Raw genomic sequence first — 22,302 nt, forward strand, 5'->3', positions numbered from 1 at the left:
ACTCTGTATGTGAATGTGATAACTGGAGATAACGATAAAATATTTTCCCAACAAATAACTAATATCCAAGAAACTACGGTGAATTTTAAGAAAGGTTAAATTATTTGAGTCAGTAAACAGTTTCCAGTTCTTTACAGATTTCTCTAAGATGTGGAATAAAGATGTTAACCTGAACTCTTTGACACCGTCATGGGAATTTTCTAAACCATTCTAAAGCAATAATATCATAAAAAAAGTGAAGTAATCCCAGGCTGCAGACCTCCACACTGCGTGTTGTGTCACGCGTTCCTGTGGGTTGAAACCGTCTTTGCTAAGCACCCCTGGACAGATGTCTGGTACAGGTCTGTGTAGGTCTTTGTGTGACTGGAATAGTAAGACCCTGCTACACCTTTGCCTTTAGGACATAAAAGAAGCTGTAGAATATGGAACAAGGAAAAAAGGAAAAAAAAAACACAGGGAAGTTTTCTTTTTTAAGACCCTAGTCAAAGCAGGCTCTGAGTTCAGCAGCTCTAAAAATAAAAGTCCTTATATAACATGTGACCTTATCCTTTCACCTGAGTAGAAAGCATGAGGGTTTGGGGAAGTATCAGTGAAACCTTGAGTGTTTATAAAGACCAAGACCACAGACTGTATATAATGAACCACTCAAACCTGAAACAGACGATCAGACATAAAGCACCAATTCACGAAGTCTGTCACCTCGATGCGTTTCATATTGGAGCGTAAAGACTCTACAACAATTACAGACAGTATACAGTGTTCACTTGTTCTGTCATGTTACAGCCTTATTGCAAAAGGGATTCAAAGTTACTATATAAGAAGAAACAAAATAACACTGCCTTTGCTTTGAACTGAGTTCAGGCGCGTCCCGTTTCGTGTCTGTCCACGTTGGACAAAATGTGAAGCAGGTAAAGTGTGGATACTTTATTTAAGCACTGTAAGAGATTGACGTAGTCACATGACATCCCCCATCGGTTCTGAACTTTGCATTTTAAAGACTCGACATTAGCATTTTGGCTGCCAATACAAAATAAATTACTCTAAATTATATATTTAACTAAGCAGCAACATACATGTTCTACATTTACTTTTCCCTTTTTCCATTCTGAACGGAGACATTACATGCACTTTCAACATATACATAAACACAACAAAAGCAAACAGTCCTAACTCGTGGTGTTAAGATTTAAGATTTAAGACTTTTACAACTTTTCTACTGATGAAGACCTCCCCCATGCTCATTTATACTACACCGAACTAAAAGGGAAACAATGAAATGACAGAAAATGTTCTGTTTTTCCACCAACTATGATAGAAATTTATAATTTTTTGGTTTAATATATTTATTTAACAGTTAAAAACTTTTTGTGTTGTAATTACAGGACAGTCTGGGCTACTGGAGCTTTTTCCTGTAATTTTACACATTTATGTCTTACAATTTAAAGCCCAAAGAGTCATGCTGGCAGATTTCTTTCACTTGTTACTGCAGGATGTCTTTCTCCATGTAGGAAAACTGTTAAATGTTTAGCTTAATGTCTTTACACTGTCACAAACTGTCACTGGCAGTTTCACCACTCCGGTCGACTTACGATCAATGACATAAAATGAGTTTAATGTCCCTGATTTAGAGGAAATGCCTGCTTTTTTGAAAGTCATCTATTAATCAGTTCCCTCAGTCAATAATTCTTTTGGGAGAAATTTGTTATATTAGCAGTTTCAGTGGACCACAGAATCAGCTGCAGCTGAAGCTGATCTCCATGTCTGATATCTCAGGCTATAGTGAAACTCTGCAATTTCACTAAACGATGCTGCATCTTTCACATAGCGGTCCAAACCACATCACGATCACAAGCCAAAGCAGTGCCGTCGCTCATCATCACCATTAAAATAATAATAAAAAAAAAAATCTCACTGGTCACAAAGGTCTGCAGAGATTTCCCAAACAAGTGTTTTCCTACCTGTGTCGGGGGGTTTGATGAGATCCATGATGACAGAGTCTGCTCCTTTAGTGTAGACGGTGATCTGATCTGTCAGAGGGTGTCGAACCACCACGGACATGCGTTTCCTGGTGGAGTCGAAGCCGAGCGTGTGCAGCAGCTCGAAGCTCAGCTTCCCCAGGTGAGGCAGCTCCACGATCACCTGGTCGGGGAGGCGTCCGACCAGGGAGCACTTGTAGGCCCGGGCAGCGTAGACCAGAGCGGCCTCGTCGGGCGACTCTGCCTCGTAGCGCAGCTCTCCTTCCTCGAGGTTCCAGGAGGCTTTTCCATCGTAGGACGGCGGGATGGGGCTGAAATCCTGCTCCAAACCTCCCGAGGGCTGCTCCTCGTGCAGCTTGGTGAGCGTGCTCTCTGCCGAGGGCGAGGACAGCAGGCTGGAGCAGCCCTTATTGGAGGATCGGTTGGTGATGAGACTGGAGGAGCTGCTGCTGTTGGAGCCGGAGGTCAGTCGGCTGGGGGTGAAGCGTTTGATGAAGTCCTCGATGGTCTTCACTGGAGACTTTAGCTCGAACCTCATCCTGACCTGCAGGAGCAGAAAGTGTAGGCATAAAATAATGCTTTTATAATCCAAGAGAGAGCAGACCCTGATTCCATCTTCAGTTTTTTTCTCCAGGTGCTCTTAAATCTAACAGTGAAAGTGATAAAAGACATGAGACAACCCAGCAGGTTCATTTTAGGGTAATTAGAGTCTGACGCAGAGACTGCGACACAACAGTGTTTCTCTCACTTAAACAGACACTGGGACAGATTCTTCCATAAAAAGAACCAACACAGTAAAAAACAGCGATAAAAGCTAAGTGCTCTTTCTATTGATTGTTAAATAGTTGTGTCAAAAAAAATCATTTATGCTCATCAGCCAGTACAAAATACCTAAAAAGGTCAAATATAAAAATAGAATTTAAGAAAAAGGCCAGCAAGTTAAAACGACTTACACAGCACTGCGTAAATAATCCAGATCGGGCTCTGAGGCGAGATTCTGTCACTGGGTGGGAATCTGTGTATATCACAGACTGTAAATAAAAGATGGATGTAGCCACTGTCACATCAATCATTGTTGTTGGAGTGAACAGCTAAAAGTTTCAACCCATTTGTGCTGCAAAGTCAGAGATGTTAATGTGGCAGTCCAGAGGGACCGACTCATTTCTGAAGCCTCCGATGGACGTTGGAGGAACTGCAGCTTTTGGCTTTATGCCTATCAGAGTTCAACTCAGGGAGACTGGTACTTGGTTAAAAGAGATCCTGAGGTTAAAATACTTGACATTAAAGTAAATAACGATGAATTTAGCCACTAGCCTCTGGCTCTATGACTACTGCAGCATATGGCATTACTAAGAAAGATCCTCAAATGGATGAAATGAATAAGAAGTTGACTTCCAAGTGAATTCAGGTGCTGCTTTTGGGGGAATATTTCTTAAGGTTAAGAAGCTCATAAGATGGATGTTCTACATCGTTTTAGTCCTTAGAAATGTTTGAAAAGCGCTGGTACTACAGAGGACTTTATCTCTGATGAAAAAGCTTCTCCTGGCCATAATCCTTCGGCCAATCATTCATCCCAAGGTGCCGCAGTACAATAGAAGAAAAAGTGACTCACTTTAAGGTCTCCTGGCAGCGGGAACCACAGTTCTCACATATATACAAGAATAAATCATTCAGTGGCCCAGCTACGCACAAGGGCATCATAATAAAAATGTGAACAATTGCTCTGGAACACGGGACAACAAAACAACCGATAAAAACCGAAAGAAAAGTCAGCGCTTCTGTGCACACATGCATCTTATCAGATAACCTCCAGAGAGAAACACAGACATACATAAACGCTGTGCCACCGTGTACAGTTTCATCGAGCAGATTTGTGCTCTGACTATCGGGATCCATTGTGAGCCAGTGCACGCCGCCTGAGGCGAGGAGAGGATATCGCCTCCTGACAGGACAACCACACCCGGGCCCAGAGAGAAGCAGAAACAAAACACGGATACGCTAACAGAAAAGTAGTGAAAGCTACGTGCAAAGGCACACTTTCAGCGTCAGATCTGGAACGTTTTTGTAAACTCGTAACATGCAGCTTTCGCTCAAAAGGTGGAAACTACTCCCACATGGATCAAAAAAACATAAACACAAAACACAAAGCTCGTTTGTTAGCATGCTGGGAGGACTTCAGTTGCATTTTTCTTCAGACACAGCTTTAAGATATGAATCTTCTTTGGATCACAAAGGATTTGTGAAAAACCTGAAGTTCACCTCTTGAGTGTGAGCTGTATGAGAACGAGGTCACCTGCAAACACAGGTGGGAAGTAACAACGTACAAATACTGTGTTACTAAACTTAAGCAGAATTCTGACAACTTTTTACTTTTACTTTACTCCTCGCTTAAATACATATCTGTGCTTTTTACTTCTTACATTTTCAAAACAGGCTCGTTACTTCTGGTTCATCTATAGCGTTTATACTCGGGGCATTTTTTTGTGGCAAGTCACTTCAAATTCAACATTTTTATCAGCTCAACAAAGTAGGAGTATTTTTTAAAGCACAGGATCTGTACTTATTTCACTGTAAAGAAGTAAAAAATAATTCTACTTCTACAGATAGCAACACACAGCAGACCCACGTTTTAAACCACTAATGATTGTGCGACCCCATAATTTTCTGAGCAGGTTGATGGGCTCTGAGATCCAGAATGCTCTTATACTCTGTCTATTATTGTTTCTCAATAAAATGTTTTCCACCAATACCTCCGGTCTGTACATTTAATAGTTATATAGATTAAAAGGAACCATCAAAGATTTTTGGGACACATTGGATGAAGTAAAGTTTCTCCATGGGAACTAATGATTTGGAGCATTATATGATTATGACCTATTAAAACAAAGAAAGATCTACTAAGGATTACTTGTGAGTTTCCCTTGGAGAACACCAAGACTACAAATACGCAGCAGCTCCATTGAAGCTGCAGTAAAGCACAGCATGCTCACAATAAGAGCATTAAATGTGAGAATGCTTGCAGGGCATAATGTTAACTTTATGTTATTTTGACATTAAAGTCTCAATAAAATCATATACAATATTCATCACACTACAAGTCCACTAACCATCAGTGCAACTGTGAACCAAAGCAGTTATGTAAGTATTCTTAATGGTACTTTGTAAATCACATTCCCAGATATGGAAAAACTCCAAACGCTGATCTGCTCCCACTGCAGATTACCCTCCTTACATCACTGACAGAGGAGACTTCACGTCACTTTGCAGAGACGAGTCTGTGGTGTGATGGTTAGCTGTGCACATGTCGTGCTGGTGTAAACAGCAGGCGTGTAAAAACAGGCTGAACAACAGCCCAGTAATGTGCATGTGGTGATACATGAAACTGTCATGCACTCTAGTTTTTATTCTAATAAGTCATAGGGAGCTGCTTAAGCAATGAACCGAATCATGGATTTGGACTCTTATAATATCCTGCCATTTTGAACATATACAATCAAATGCTTCATTTTTAATTCATGCCTATAAAACCTTTCCTGTTGCCCTTGCCAGGAACCTGACTTGTTCTACAAAAACTTATTTTGATGAAGATGGAATAATGGCAACTATCCCACCGGGTGATACGAGCCCTAAACGTTTACCCACAATGCACTTTAGGTTTTCCCCAGTGAATTCTCAGAAAAAAATAAGCATGCAGGGTACCAATGCTCCTCTATGTCACCGACGTTAAATCGGTGCAGTTTTCTCACACTATGATAGATCCTGAGATACTGACGCTCAGAATTGCTTAAGAGAAAAAAAAAATGTGCTCAACAGAAAATATATTTTGGCTTTAGACTGTAGACTTTTCTATCTCATCTATCTCGTGTACTTATGACATCTGAACTGACCCCTTTGTACACCAAGGGCCTGTAACTCTTCTGTTGTCTTTTTTAGGCTTCATAGTCCAAAAAAACCAAAAAGATTTTATATAAATAATTTCCCAGAGCTGACACTTGCCCTCTCTGATAAAAGCTAAGATGCTTTCTGATGACTGCAGCAAGTCAGGCACTGACACGCTGTCAACACTTTATTATGAGCTTAGTGTCTTCACCAGCTGCACACATGCACCTATTAGAGGAATTAAAGGGGAGGATTGCTTCACCTGCAAGTCTCTCTCCCTCTCTCTCACACACACACACACACACACACTTACAGGAATGAGAATCAAAACAGAAGAAAGCAGGAAGTCTGGAATGAAGTTGAGGTAACATCATTGTGCAGCCCAGTCCACAGGTGATCCCTCTTTGACCTGACAGAGGTTTGACCAAACTGATGTTTCTGACCTGAACAGGTGAGTGTTACCTTGTGTCTTGGCTGGTTGGGGGAGGACACGACCACCGTGTTGCAGATTGTGAGAGCAATGAAGAAATCGATGATGTCTGAGAGGTCAGAGGGCAGCTGGGAGATGGGCTGGCTGTGGAAGCGCATGAAGTCCATCTGACTGCTGCAGTCATTGACTTTGTCCAGGAGCTTGGGGTCGGGGGTGATGTCTTTCTCCTGCAGAACAGACGGGGGTTTGTTAGGGTAAAGGAGGCAGGATGAGGGTGGTAGAACAGTAATGAGGACCCACCATGGGGCTGCTGAAGGCCGTGTGCTTGGACAGGATGCTGGCTCTCTTGGCCTCCGCCCTGCTGCCTGTCCTGCGGTGGGACTTGGTACTCTGGGACCGCAGCACCACGCGGGCGCTCTGGTGACTGGTCACGCTGTCCCGCCTGGGGAGGGTGCCACCGTGAGACATGCACTCTTCCTCCTCCGAGTCCATTTCCTGGTACATGGCAAGTCTTCGAGCTGGAAAACAAACAAACACCGTTAGTGGTGACTTAGGAGATGATGACCGCTTACTGTTTCCTTAAGGGAGCGTGTGAGAATGTTGGCTGGTCGTCTCACCGTTGGCATCATGGGAATACTCCACCCCTGCCACAGTGCAGCGCCGGAACACCATCTTATTTTCCGTCAGCGTTCCTGTCTTGTCAGAGAAGATATACTGCATCTGGCCCAGATCCTCTGTGATATTAAGTGCTCTGCACTGGAGGTGGGAGTCTGTCTCCTCGTCGTACAGATCCATATCCTGATGGATGAAGTACACTTGGCAGATCTTGACAATTTCAATTGACACAAAAAGGGAGATGGGTATCAGGACCTAGGAGAGGAGAGAGGCAGAGCAGGCTGTCATCCTGGCTGTAATGGAAACTGGAAACTGATGGAAAAATGGTGTAAACATCTGAACGTGAAATCACATCAAACAAAGATGCAGATGAAGATGAAATGAAGATGCAGAAGAACAAATAGCTAAAGATGTAAAAAAGTTTAAATGCTTTAATGAGGATATCCCCCCAATAATAATAAAAAACAATAAAAGTTAAAAGTGATGCTTAAAAATAAAACAGGTAAATAAAAGAGGTCAAATAGATCGACTCAAATAAACCTCAAATGGTTAAAGGGTTCAAAATATGAAAAGAAAGGATACACTGACATTGCAGGGATGAGCTGGTGCAATACGTAGCTAAATGCAACAATGAAAGTTCAGTTATGTAGTTAAATGGACGAACAGTAGAGACAGAAAAAAGTCTAAACTGCAGATAAAAAAATTTTAATTCATATAAATAGTTAAATAAATCTTGTAAAAAAGAGATTCAATTATTGGAAAACCCAAAAAGAAAATCTTGAACAGTCAAATATTATGTACAATTAATTAGTAATACTAATTTAAAGCAAATTTTAAATGATCACTGGAACGAGTGAAGTACAGACAGAAGGCGAGCTTTCTTCTCATTGGCTCGCTGTGTCCACTGAAAAGTCACAGAGGTTCTCAAGCAGTCGTAACCGGGACGATTTAGCAGCAAATGAAAGGGTTTGGGTTCAGCAGTATTATGACTACATGGTCAGTAGTAACTATGGTAATAAAAAGCATGGAAACAAGAGGACAGGAAGGCCCAGTCACACCTTCCTAATGTGGAAGTCAACCAATAGGACAACTCCCTCCATGATTATGACCAGTAAAATCATCATCACCAACATCTAATAAAATACAAGTGCTGAATTTCGTCATTTGGTGGCTTATTTTTGTATTATTCTCAGAAAATGTATCAGCACAGAGAATTTTAATGACTTTATAACTTTTATAACTTTCCTTTTGCAACTCATTACATATTGCACATATTACAATGCTTACACTGGCTACATATAATATATATCTAAAACAGTTAACTAGTTTAAATATAGATAAACAGGAACAGATAGATGCCTGAAATAAGAGGAAAGAGTTCATCTGAGATTTCTGTGGGGTTATATCTGACAAAAACAACCCCAAACCAAAACATCATAATTAAAAGAATTATTGCTTCTTAGTTCCAAAATCTTAAACAAGTGATTTATAAGTACACTGGGCATATGCTGGATTGTTTAAAAAATGTTGGTGTAATCCAGAGTGGAACATTTCCAGGCAACACTTATGGAAAGTAGTTCCGGAGAAATGAGTCATAGCTTTGGGGAGGGCAGCAACGTCTGCACACAGTCCTCGTGCTGCTCAACAGTCATGTGTTTATTTCAGAGTGTATCATTTTTCTGGCATTACTGTTACTATTTGCACAGCGAGACCAAAGAACTGCCCTCTGCGATTTCTCATTTATTTCGAAAGCCCGACACCGGGGCAGCTCGTCTGCTGCTGCTGTGACACGGGACACGCCGACATTTACACTGAAACTTTTTGCCTAAAAAAACACAACCAGATCAATAACTGTTAGATCTCACTTTCTCCTCTTTTTGAGCTCAGATTAAAGAGACTGTTTTCCTGCTTGAAGCAACACATTTTTCATCTTTGCTTTTCCAAACAAAAAGGAAAAGATCTAGAGGTCACACGCAGAGGGAGGCTGAAATACTGCCACTGTGTACAGCAGAATAAAACATTTCAGAGCCTGTGATACTGCCTTTATATCTTTATCTGTGCCTTTGCTTCTTTAAGCTGCTTTCTGTTTAGTACCTGAAAGACGATGATCATGGTGAGGAAGAGATAAATGGCTGACATGATGGGCGATAAGTTGGTCCCCTCTGGGCTGAGAACGTCAAACACGGGTCTGTTATCGCCATACTGAAACATCCACAGCCCGTGACCTGCAACAGCAACAGCACAAGGTCAGCTCATGCAAACAGTGGAAGGACAGGAGAGAGAAGCAGAGGAAGCTCTGTGTAGGAGTTTTGTTATTCCTCGTTAATATTTATATTTATTTTCTGACGTTTACGTTTCTGTGATCAATGCTCATATTAAATATGGTCAAAGATTAATTAAAATTAGGTAAATCCCTGCAAGGCAACACATTCACAGGTGTTAACCTAATATTGTTTAGAGCAGGCTTCAGATTTCAGACTCTATCTTTCTACTCTTGGCTCTGTGTGATGTCAGTGGGGGTCATCTCAGGCACAGCTCTGGCTACAACTACAAAGCCTCCAGCGCCTGTTGATCAAGCTGCTGTGGCTACAGGTTGTTAACAATGACTGTTTCAGATTCCTGAGATGGATGTGGATTTGCAGTCTTCTCATCCTCATCTGCGCTCTTTTGTTGTGTTTCTCTGGTTTTCTATAATCTGGTTTCAAGAGGTTTGCAATTCCTTCTGAATCGGGGCTCTAGCTTTCTGTTACTCCAAAGGGCAGCCAATCAGAACTTCAGCCAGTCAGACTGAGGATGAACTGAAAGGTTGCACCAAAAAAAAAACAAAAAAAAAAACAACAACAACAAAAAACTGATTTAGATGTTTGTATGGTAAATAATTTTTATGGTACTTCACTCTGTGAATATGGACTCTCAGGAGCGGAGCTCAGGGTAACGCAGAAAGATGGATGTCTGAAATCCCTAAAATATTTAGATGTCCAGTCTCTGCCTGCAGGTTTGGAGGCCTGTAGAAATATTCTTTAACACAGGTGAAGGTACGGTGGCCATGAAAGATCAAAAACAACCGCAAATAGAATAACGCAGCAAAAGCACACAAAGAAAAACAAAAAACTCACAAAACACAACGGAAAAGTTTTTGGGGAGATGAAACGTGACGGAGCAGCTGCAGAAGTGACAAGCTAACTGTAAATGGCTAACAGCAAACACTTTGTCTCCACAGAAACATTTCCGCTGCGTTTTGTGAGATTTTACAGCATTTTTTAAAATTTGCTGGTGTTTTCTTAAATTGCAGTTTGTTTGACCTCTCAGGGCCACCGTACGAAGGGTTTTCATGAAAGATCGACTACGGCAAAGTCACGACAAACTATGTTTTTCCAGGTGTGACACCAAGTACCAAATCCAAATTAAACAAATTCATTAATCTTCTAAGAAAATAGCAAATTTCTGTTATTAGAACCAAAAGATTCTGACAGTTCTTCTCATTTTCCCTGTATCCATTTTTAAAATATCTTATTTTAATAGTTATTTATTTATATACACAAATAAGGAGAATTTTGAGGTGTGGATGACACAAAGCTGCACCACTCCTGAGGAGATTCCCAGAAAAACCAAGCAGCTGCAAATGAACACAATAGGTTGCCTTAAACTTCCAAACAGCTGTTTACATACCAACAGCAGCAAACAGGCACATGACCAGCAGGATGATGACACACCAGAACACGTCTACATTCATCTGCCTCTCCAGTTTACTGCGCTTGTAACGTGGACCGTTGTTGTTCAGCATGGCTTTGGTCTCGTGACCTGCGGAGTTACACAGCGCGTTAGTCAGAGGTGGGATCAGCTGCGTGGCAGCCGATGCGTCCGCGGTGTCCTTTCATGGGCCGACCTGCATAGATGACAATTCCCACGGCCTCCTCTGTGTTGCGGATGGTGCAGCCTCGCAGCAGCAGGTTCTCTTTGTAAAGTGCGTCTCTCCTGCCGCTTCGATGGATTCTGTCAGGTGAGAGGAGGCGTGAGAATGACAGCCAAAGGATCACAGTTACACTCAAGTGAGAAATACTGAGAGAAACAAAATTATCGGTCCAAACACAACATCGATTTTTACCGCTGAGCACCTCGGTCAATCAATCACTCCTCTCCCCGCACCTCTCCGGAGGAGTCAGCACAAATTCCCTCTGATACCGGAGCAGCTACCAAGCAGCTGCTTCCCCCCCCCACCCCCCTTCACTTTGTAATTCAAAGTGAGACATATTAATCGAGGGGCTGTGTGGATATTATGAGGGTGGTGCTGAGCTTTTAATGTCAGCATTAATCCTATTACTAAATCAAGGGTTACAAGCGCGTTAGTTTAACAGCCCAGCAACCTTTAGCTGGAGAGTCGCGTTTAATCATCTCTGTTGTCGCCGGTTTTAGAGTCACAACTATCGGCGTGTTTACCAACAGGAAGGTCCAGCGCTTGGCCTATGACTGACACGTCGCCACCACGATAGATTAATAACAGAGCCGTCACTCGCAGCTCAGACTGTGGGAGAACCCGATAACAGCACGTGATACGCAGAGAGTGCTCTCCGTCTGACATTAGACTCGTGTCAGTGGCTGTAATATAATAAAACTCTGGCGAGATGAGGCTCTGTGCCCAACGCTGCACTGTAGCCTGGCAACTGAATACCCGCAGCATCTGGTCTCCTTCTGAGAGACGAATACAAGTCGTAATCACGTGTGCGCAGGTCAGCCCGGCTGCTACCGAGGACGCGTCGCATCTTCTGTCTCACTGAGGGGACACGATGGAAGCACAGCTGGCGTGAATCCAGCTGTCAGACCACACTGACAACACCTGGAGAGGCATGATGGTGGTAAAAGCAGGGGTGTAAAGAGAAAACATCTGAACGCTTTTCTTTTATTTGTAATGTTTTTATTTTTATTGATTTCTGAATTGTCCACAGTGGTTTTGGTTGTTCCCCTTCAGTTTTTATTCTTAAGTTTTTGTTAGTTTCTCTGTTAGCTTGCGTTTCTTGTACTGGGGGACATTTTTCAGGGGAAGATTAACGAAGCTCAGGACAGGTTTTATATGACTTGCAGCCATGTAACCTCAATCAGCTCACAGCACCAAAGCCTCCTCAGGCTGGCACTGCTGACAAGTCTGACCTAAAAAAAAGAAAAAAAAAAAGATGAAAACTAAAAGACGTTTCCTGCATGTTTTAATTTACTTTAATTTGGCATGTGCAAAATATCATTTCAGTTTTCTTTCTCAAAGGTGTACACTACAACAACTATAACAGTCTTAACTCAGATAAACATGTCCCTGAGAACTAGCGAGGTTAACCAAGGTTACTCAGCCCATTTCCCATGACCCCCGCAGTCATATTTTAGGAAAACTGATCCAGCGGAAGACTGAAATGGTTTAAACAATCCAAACCAAAAGAAGGGCTGGGACTCCCAGATTTGGTGTCTTACACAACCAGCATCCTCAGCATGATTTATGCTTCAGTTAAGTAACACATAAAGTGTTAAACATATGTGTAAAGCAGTGGGGCACAACTGGCACAACAAAGGATCCAGTCCAGCACAAAGTGGGGAAATTGACTGAGATCTTTAACAACTTCAGTGTTCCTCACATCCCTGAAAATGTATTTTTCCAGATCTTGACAAACTGTTTAAGTCATAAAGAATCAAATAACACAACTGCTTATACCCTTCTGTAACTGCACGTAATAAGACATGCTGTTGAGACTAGAGATGGCACGATACCACTTTTTTATGTCCGATACCGATACCGATATCATAAATTTGGATATCTGCCGATACCGATATGAATCCGATATAGTGTGTTTTTTAATCAATAAAACTGTTTTTTTAATATCTTGCTGCATTTTGTATAAGTTCATACTCCAGTTTAAATAAACAACAACACTAAAGCTATTCTGTTATACCTGTATGTAAAAAATACACTGCACCCAAAATATTTCATAGTTCAGCAACACTGATCAATCTAATAAACTTAAACCTGCTCCATCCTCCCTATTCTGGTATTTTAAAGAGTACTTAGCAGAAATATTAAGCAACCTAACTAATAGGGTTGGAAACTCCCAGCAAAAAAAATAGGGAACCACCCCCCACCCTCCGCCTCATGATGCTTAATCGATGTAATCAACTTTATTTTGATGCAAGGTGAAAAAAAATGCACAGAATTAAATTATTTTTCAAGAATAATTAAACAGATTCAACATCTTTCTTCAACAGAATTGCAGAATTCACAGATGGTACCTTCCCAAAGGAAAAAGTACTATAGCTTATTAGGGTATATTAGACTTAACAGTTACTATATACAGTAATGGACTTCTATACATTTTACATCAGATTAAAACTTTGGGTGTAACATTCAGATAATTATTTATTAAAAGCTAGACATTTTAAATGAGAATAAGAAAGAAAAGTATGTCTTTGTGCCCCCTTTTCCCTGTTCATGCCCTATCGGTCCCCCTGGCTAAACTTTGCTAGATCCGCCCCTGCACAGTTACCAGCTGTCAGCTACGTAGAAAAGGATCCTGGTGTAGAAAGTAATATTAAATAAATTCTAACAACAGCTTATCAAGGTTAAACATGCTGCTGTTGTTCAGCCGCTGGTTTCCTCTTTCTGGTGCAAAGTGGGCCAAAAACAAAGAAGAGAGACGGAATCGCGACAGAAAAGCCGATCAGCTGATCATTAAGCAGTTTCATGATTGAAGTAGCAGCAGGAGAGAGAGAGAGAGAAGAGGCAGTCGCTCCATATATCGGTTGTTAAGCTTAACATGGAATGCTTTACAAACATTCAGAGATGAACTTACACACTTGCTTTACTTCTCTCTGGGATAACTTCCTCGGAGATGAAATGCTGGTTTGGTAGAGGCTACAAATACACACAGCCGCTCTATCACGTGATGCATACTGCTCCGACGTGCTACCGTTATGAGCCGAGTTATGCCATGTGGCAAGTTTTGTGAGGTGCTTTTTTGATATTTAATGGATCGGATTACATTTTTTATTTCTCCCCGGTATCCGATCCAGTAATTTAGGTCAGTATCGGACCGATACCGATACGTAATATCGGATCGGTCCATCTCTAATTGAGACTGCGCTGATATTAAAGACATGTCAGATATAATGCATTTGTTTTATTGGGACGGCTCATTTAGGAACAGATTGGGCTTTACGCTGCCGATCAACTAAAGCGGGACTCGACTCCTGCTCTAAAAGGAGCAACCTTTGTAAAAGATGGAGTTACTCCAAAATACTCACTGAATCAAATTAGAATAAAGAGCCATGAACTCCAACAACACTTTATAACTCATAGAGCCGAAATCCAGAGAAGTAGCAGTCAGCGTCTGGGGAGAAACACTGCATGAGTGATAAATTTAAATATTTAGAGCGAATTTAAATGCAGAGCTTATTTGTTGGTCTCTAAATCCTCAAAGAACCTGTGCTGTAGTGGCCACATCTTTGCTATTTACGTACCTTTGCTTTTATAACTTGTAGCTGAGAAATCTGAGAAGATCTCAGAGGCGATCCATCAAAATTTGAAAGTTTGCACACGCTGACAGCATTAGAAGACAGCAAAAGAAGAAGTTAGAAACAATTAAAACTAAATTTCCAAAGTTTTAAATGAGGCAGTTTCAATTAAAATTTAAGCTTTTGTCTCAAAATGACATCTAAATATTTAAACTTTCAAGCTTTAGAGAAGCTGACCAGTCCAACTTTCTCCAAAACAGAATCTCAGATTCTCAAAAACCAATACTTTTGCTCACATTCCTGAAGAAAGTCACCCGAGCGTCCGTTTCTCAAGGCTGGACTTCTGCAGCTCCCTCCTCTCTGCTATAAATCAAACATCACTCTCTCACAGTTCTAGCAAACAGCATCACGTCAGCCCGATCCCGGCGTTTCACCTCTGGCCCCCTGCACTTTCACTTTTCACAGCTTTGTGCTTAAAGCTTTAAAAACACATCTGGGTCTGAGCTACACGAGCTCATAGGAGTCATAGGAGTCAGCTCGCAGCCTCAGATCCTCAGCGTCCATCTGGCTACTTAAATTTAAAGGTGTCGATGCTTTTGCCACGGGGAGCCCTCAGCTTTAGAACAACAAAACTCAGCAACTACCTTCAACTTTTAATCACGCAACTCCTATCACCCATGTATCCTATCATCTTTCAGTTAGTTTTTGCCTGGTGTGTATTTTTAATCATCACATTATAACCATTTTGCTTGGCTCTCTGTTTAACTTCATTAGCTTGTCTGTTAAAGCTCTTTATAAACTCAGAGCCGCTATAAAAATAATCTGTTGTTATTACTACATGGTGTTTCACTGAGGAAGTACCCCTGTATTCACACCACATATTGCTATCAGCAGTCGCTGAGGTCTGCATTGCTGTAAAGAGTAGTTCCATTTCTGCTAAAGCTAGCGTGCCAATTTACTGCAGTACTATAAATAAAGAAAAAGTCAGAGTCTGCAGGTAAAGGCAACATTACCTGAGGTTAAGTGCTGGACCATAAATTGGCACCGATTCCTCTACTCATCCCCAGGAAAGTCGGAAAATTATTGGAAAGACGTATTTGATGCCTTTAACGAGTGTTTCCACTATGATATTACAAAAGATCCAAGAATAGCCTGAGCAGACACATCTAGAAGGCTTCTTGGGCGAGGGGTGCCATATATTTGAAACCAATCCAATTAGGAGGTCCCATAAAGTGTACTTCAATTAGACGGCGGAAACCTGACCCCTGCAACATTTACCACTGCGTGTAAAAAGAGTGGGAATAGATATGTGTTATGACCTCAAATGGCTGTGTGAGATGTTCAATATAAACCATTTTGTCCAACATAATGCAATTAACAGAAAAGTGACCAAGTCTGACCCACAGAGGAAGTATTATGTAACCAATAGCTACAGGCAGCATGAACACGACTGCGCGCATCAAATATCCAAGTGCTACTGCAGGACTGCAGACGCGAACGGTCTTGACTCATTCCGAGGAACGTCTCGGTGTTTCGAGCTTCGCCTTGGAAAATGTGCGTCAAAATCCAAGCAGCAGAAACTCACATATTCTGACTTCTCGTCTGTTATATGAGCAAAGCTCAAAAAGTCCCAGAGAGATGCTGCAACTGCAACTCTGCAGCATCTTTCATCAGACTCCGTCACGATCCGAGGGTTTGGTGCATGAATATGAATGATCTGTGCTTTTTGTTTTTATCTGTTGTTCCAGGATTTGAAGCTTTGTGTTTGCCCAATTTGTCTCACTTGTTATCATTCTGAGTTTTTGCTCTTGTGAAATCAAATCCTGGTGATGAAGTTTATTTTTGTGAGTTCGTGCCTTTTCCTCGGTCATGTTCGCCATGTGTCATCTTGTCTCCGTGTTTAGGATGTGTCTGTTGGTGGTTTGCTGTTTTACCCTAATACTCGGGCTGTCACTTGTGTCTTTGTTTTGGGCTTTACTTCCCGTTCGTCCGTCTTCACCTGCGTTAATTACTTTCCGTTTCCTGTTCTGTCTACTCTTTGTCCACTCGCCTGATTCACCCATCCTAGCTCGTGTGTTGCGTTTCTCTCAGCGTGTTACTTCAGCTTTAGTTTAGTTTCTTAAGTCTACTTAACTTTTAGGTTTTCTTTGCTCACTTCTTGCTCATTTTGTAAACATTTAGTTTGTAAAAAGTTCATCGGCATCGTGACTTTCAGGTTCTCTATGTCCTGCAACATTAGCCTGTTAGCTAAGTATTTAGACCACCTGTCACAAAAAAAGAAATTGTAGAAATCTCTCAAAAAAAAAATAGTTTTAAACAACAATTATATTATTTATGAGGGAAATTAACAAAACGTTTTCCTAATGACTGCAATTTAGCATCTTAATCATTGTTATTTTGTAAAACAATACATTTTAAAATTCATTGATAACAAGAATTATGCATTTTGTATTTGCCAATACTGTTAATTTAGAACAGCTGTGGCACAAACCTTACACTGGGTGACCTGGAGACAAATTATGGTAATATACTGTGTAGATGACACACAGAGGGTTTTAAGAGCAAATGTTTTTGAATTTGAAAATCTGTCATCTCACACAGTGATGTGCTTTCCTTTCCTGGTAGCAGTTAAGGAAAAATGGAAATGGACCAGAGTTATCATAGTTCTGCAATTTTTATTTATTTTTTATTTCTTATTTCATTTTGAATGTTTTTAATTCACTTTCTCTTCAGTGAGATTCCAGAGTGAGTTTTGTTGTTTCAGTTTTTATTCTCTGGAAATGTTTCTTAGTCCTTCCTTTCTTATTTCTTTGTTGTACATCGTGCACATCCAGAGAAAACCCTCCTCACCATTTCCGCAACAGACACAAGACAGAGTGAAAACACACACGGGGCTCATTATCTGTAGGTTCTCCTGGTCATGAGACAGCACATACGTCTTCAACTGTTCAAACCCTGCAGCCTTTTTCCTGGGAAAGCATATTTTAATCTCGACTCGGAAAAACCGTTTGAGTCATAATTATGAGTTGGAAACTGCTGGAATCTCAACAAACCACAGTTTCGCGTTATTTCCAGTCAGAAGCCAGCAGCAGGCGATACTCCAAACACAACTGCATTCATTTACAGTGAAACGAAAACAAGACTTTGATATCAGTAATACACTCGAGCATTAGAAGCTGCTGTGTGATGGCTGCAGCCTGACGGCAGTCGCGTAGAAGAGGCGGGACTCACATGTAGCCTCTGAATCTGTTCAGGTCGTTGTTGGGCTTTTCACATTCGATGATACTGTTGTACTTTAAGGGGTCAAACTCGCAGTCCTGCAAACAGAAAGCAAACAATACTCAGGTAAAGAGTGCAGCTTCAGGTGACAGGTGGAATATTTATCCTTTCCCCAGGAAATACAGTTACACAGCATCACAAAGCACTAATGCCCAAACAGTCCATCCGAAACAGGATAAAGTGCAGGAAGTGAGACTCCCACCTGCACTCATTTTATTATTTCCTCTGTTAGTTGACTAAAGTTGCAGCTAATGGAACGTATTAGTCTTTAATGGGGCAGTTTGCATATTAACTAGATTGATTAGGCTGCACTGTTTGAGCCAACCTACCCTTCCTCTAACCACCTTAATAAAACTCAATGACTTTCAACTCAGAAATCACCCACACACGTTATTTAATAAATGATCAGCTTGTCTTGTTGTTAAACAGTTGCTTTTGGACCTGAGGAACTTTCCCAAAATCAAGTCCTCATAGCTGTAAATCAGGCTCCGGGCGATTAGCGCCTGGTTTTTGCTTCCCGCACGCACCAAAAACAGCAGCGTCACAACTGCTGGCCTGTGGCGCTCCGGCTGGTCATGCACCGGTTGAAGACGCACCTCTGTGATTATTTGAGTGTTTGAAGAAGCCTCCTTTAACCTCTCCCACCTCAGCAAAAACATCAGCATTAACCTCCCTGCTCGCTGCATTCTCTTCTAGCACGTTTCTCAGCTCGCAGCTGTTGCGCACCTGTGGGCCAATATAGGCTTGATGTGCTTTGACTATTCCACATGTGAAATACTACGTTAAAAATGGCTGACATTGCTGAATATGTCTATACTGCTTAATTTCACAACCATTGCTGGTGGGCAGGGCGCTCGTGTGTGTCAGCTTCCAAATACATGAGTGTAGACTTTTGGATGGTGCAGGAACCACTTTCTGAACACTGCTGCCTGCTGAGCGATGGAGTGGACCCTGCCTTTTGCAACCAATTCTAAGAAGTTCATTTATTTGTTATTCATTATTGTGCTCTGATACAAGAAATGTAGCTGCAGATGAAATCCTCTGATAGTATGACCAATGACAAAGTCCAGGCCTCATTAAGAAATTATAGAGAACAAGACATGAAGTTCAATCTGCAAAGAGAAAGACTTTCTCAAAGATTAATTAGAATTAAAATAAAAAACAAACAGCCATCAATTTTAATGTTATCTTCTTTCAAGAGGACTTTTTACCACGTTAACTCCCCCGCCAGCCATAAAGAGACTCCTGACAACCAAAAGTTGGAGAGAACTCAAAGTTTCAACCTGTTAAAAGTTTTTTTCTTTTGACAAAAAAGAGAAAACACAGCAGACAGGAAGTGAGGAGCATCCATCTCACCAGGTCGTAGAAGCTGCGGACCACCTGCCTCTGCTTCAGGTTGGTCTCTCCATCCAGCGTGGCGGTCTCGATGTGGCACAGGCGGTCGGGGTCGCTGGAGCTCAGCAGCAGCACGTCGGCGGGGAGGAGCTCGTTGCATCGCAGCCTGATGAAGTCTCCCACCCGCACCTCCTTCCAGTACTTCTCCACATAGCGTCTCTCTGCTCTGACAGAACAATAAGAGGGCGAACGGCTGGTGTGAGCTGCCCGTGAAAGATGCGGAGCTATTGTTTTCGACAGTTCAACAATCTAAAAACGGAAGCTTCAGCCCGACCTCCATAAATCTGAACGGGACAGCGAACATGTTCCACGCAGAAACAGGACGGCCTGTTTGTTGACGCTAAAACTGGTGAAAGCGACTGCGACATTCCTCGCGGTCAAACACATTCAGCTTCACTTCTTCCTCAATATGTCAGTCAAAGCAAGTACATGACGCCACTATTATAAATAATGAATTACTCTGAAACTGTTCGCGTCAGTAAAGCTTATTACCGAGATATAAACAGTCCTGGAGCCTGAACAACGAAGGAGCATGACGGGATGCAGCTTTACGTTTACCCTTTGAAGGGGCCTCATAGTAAGATCTATCTATATCTATCTATATCTATATCTGTTACATAGTTTCAAGTCAAAGTCACCAGGGGCCACTGGAGATGGAAGCAGCAGGTTTGAGACCCCTGGCTCAGGTGAACATCTTCAGAAAGTACTTCTTTCCATTTAAAGAAATGAAAAAGTCTTTTTTTAAATATATAAGAATTTTTATGCAGTGGTTTTACTTGTTTGGCACCAAACTGGGTTGTATATGACCCATGAAATATAATGAGTTTGATTAATCTGTCTTTGATAAACATTACTGATAAAATACAGGTTGCGAGGATCGGCTTCATTCCTTGCTTTTTTCCTTCTGGCTCCAAGCGATCCGAACGAAATTTTCTGGTTAGAAGCCTTAAAATAGAAACATATTTCAAAAACAGGAAACTTAGGCCTTGTGTTTGTTGACCTTATATAAAATTTGCAAGTCAGCTGACTAACCCTGCCGGGGAGAAGGGATAAGACTGAAAATGTCTGAAAAACACTTACATAAAGTGCACTAATTTAGCTGAACATAACATTTGTTGTCATAGGGAGAGCTTCCTGTGTCGTAATGAAAGAGGTCCTGTCCGTGTCTCTGATTGGTCACACGATGCGCCTCTTTTGTGCGAACATACTTGTAGCTACAGTGATAAATCGTGGTTTGATTTATCGAGCTGATAACCACCTGGTTATGACCTCTGAGCCTGATTGATGATTTTAGGATAAGCGAAGCCAGGTAAAGAAAATATACCGTGGATATGTTGAACTCCATAGTGCAGAGCCTAGGAGTTACTAATTCATTACAACCCTCCCTACATTAATATGAAAACATTCCTTTCCGTGAACTTTGACAGTCAAATACATTCAGTGCCAGCAAAAAAAATAACTTTTAGCTCCAGTCTGCATTCCTCGTCTGACAAATAAATCTTGGAGTGAACAAAAACACAACGAGGACAATAAATATTTGCAAAACCACATGAAAATAAATTTGTATCGAGTGAAAAGAAGCAAGAAGATGGAGGAGGAAATAAGAGATGTCTCACACTCTGGAAACGAATACTCGAGTGCATACTTTGGATATTAGAAGCAGTGACATTGGCATCAGTCAGTTAAAAAAGGGAAAAAATAGACTATGACAAGCTGCAACTAATCAACCTGAAGCTGATTCTAATCCAGAATTACTCTGACGTGTGTGTGCTCCTATAAAGGAATCCATCTTTGACCTGGAGAGTGGAACAAGTGATAAGAACTAAAAGGATTTACTGGTTGTGAAGCCGTCCCCCCACCCATGCCGAAAACAAAGAATGACTGTATTTGTTACTGTAGCGAACCAGTTCCTGTAATCCACACTGTTTAACAGATTCACACATACCCAAAGCTTTCCACGAAGCGCACCGCCTGATAAAAAGTATGCCGACAGTCACAGGTGTGTCCTACAGCGCTGCTTAAAATGTTCAATTAATCTCCACACTTCAGCGATCGCTTATTCATTACCCAGTTATGGCAGAATATGCCAGCCTTAAAGAACTGAGGTCGAGCTGGTTCAGAGACTCGGAGTGCAGATGGTTTCCAGCTGTTGGCACCCTGTGCAGCAGATTAGGTGCAAACTATTTACATTCCACAGAACTACATTTATTTGCACCGATCTTCAGTGGGATTGTATAACACAGCCAGTCCCAAACTTTACGCCACCACAGCCCATTTAAAAAAAAAAAAAAAAAAAACCCTTCATGACTGATCATCATGTGAGACTTTCCTTTCTTTTTGTTTTCATTCATTAAGCTCCAGTTTTGCTTGTACTGATCACACACCTGAAGGGTTCGGGACCAAAACCAAAAGTGAACAAGAACATGTAAATTATGTTGTTGTTTTTTCCTCGACATAACATACATTTAAGGCTGGATCAGGTGACCCTGAATCCTTTCTTAGTTACCCTGCTATAGGCCTGCACTGCTGGGGGCTTCCCATGATGCACCAAGTGTTTCTTCTTTCTCTGAATTTAATCGTCTGCTATTATAATCACCCCAGCTGGTCACAGGAGATTGCTGCCCTTCGCTGTGTCTGGTTTTGCCAGACGTTTCGTCCTGTTAAAAGGGAGTTTTTCCTTCCCACTGTCACCAAGAGCTTGCTTATAGGGTCATCTAATTGTTGGGGTGTTCTCATATTACTGTGGGGTCAATACAAAACACTTGGATGTGACTGTGTTTGTGATTTGGCACTATATAAATCTAATTATTGTACATAACTTCTTGCAGTTCATCTGTAGTACTTTCGATGCCTATCAAAATAAAATCCCTGGGACTGTGACAACTATTTTAACCAGTATTTATTTTAAATGGGGTTTAATTTACCCAAACATCAAGTGCATTTTGGCCAAAAATAACATATAAAGTGCTTAGTAAGATATCTCAGATTCTTTGTTTTTATGTGTGTAATGGGTGATTTTACGCATAACCACAGACTCAGTAAAAGATGGACGTAGCCTATGCTGGATATGAGCCTTCTCAGCTCACTCACTCTGTGACCTCAAAAAACACTTTGCTGATGAGTTTATGGGATCAGCTGCCACAAAAAGATGAAGTTTATTTTAGAAATTATGCTCATAGCTGATTTTTAGGGGATGCTCATTGGCTAAGGCCTTGTCAATCACAATTTATTAGTGTATGACCA

At 41.4% G+C, this 22,302-nt stretch overlaps 1 protein-coding gene across 4 annotated transcripts in view; it reads right to left on the bottom strand.

The window, feature by feature from the left end:
• atp10a (ATPase phospholipid transporting 10A) overlaps positions 1–22,302 on the bottom strand; it is a 47,179-nt gene that overhangs the window by 19,102 nt on the left and 5,775 nt on the right. For 2 of the 4 annotated variants that reach the window (XM_031730544.2, XM_039606741.1), the window contains exons 2-10: positions 19,021–19,225; positions 17,617–17,702; positions 10,787–10,893; positions 10,570–10,701; positions 8,995–9,125; positions 6,903–7,155; positions 6,586–6,803; positions 6,318–6,512; positions 1,959–2,520 (exon numbers count right to left, since the gene is read on the bottom strand). In XM_031730544.2, the coding sequence (XP_031586404.1) occupies positions 1,959–2,520; positions 6,318–6,512; positions 6,586–6,803; positions 6,903–7,155; positions 8,995–9,125; positions 10,570–10,701; positions 10,787–10,893; positions 17,617–17,702; positions 19,021–19,225 (1,889 nt within the window). Of the gene's footprint in view, positions 1–1,958; positions 2,521–6,317; positions 6,513–6,585; positions 6,804–6,902; positions 7,156–8,994; positions 9,126–10,569; positions 10,702–10,786; positions 10,894–11,005; positions 11,092–14,175; positions 14,343–17,616; positions 17,703–19,020; positions 19,226–22,302 lie in introns of those variants that run through there. The other 2 variants (XM_039606740.1, XM_031730543.2) reach the window with 2 other exon arrangements.

This window comes from Oreochromis aureus, linkage group 23, assembly GCF_013358895.1.
Source record: "Oreochromis aureus strain Israel breed Guangdong linkage group 23, ZZ_aureus, whole genome shotgun sequence".
NCBI classification, from domain to species: Eukaryota; Metazoa; Chordata; class Actinopteri; order Cichliformes; family Cichlidae; genus Oreochromis; species Oreochromis aureus.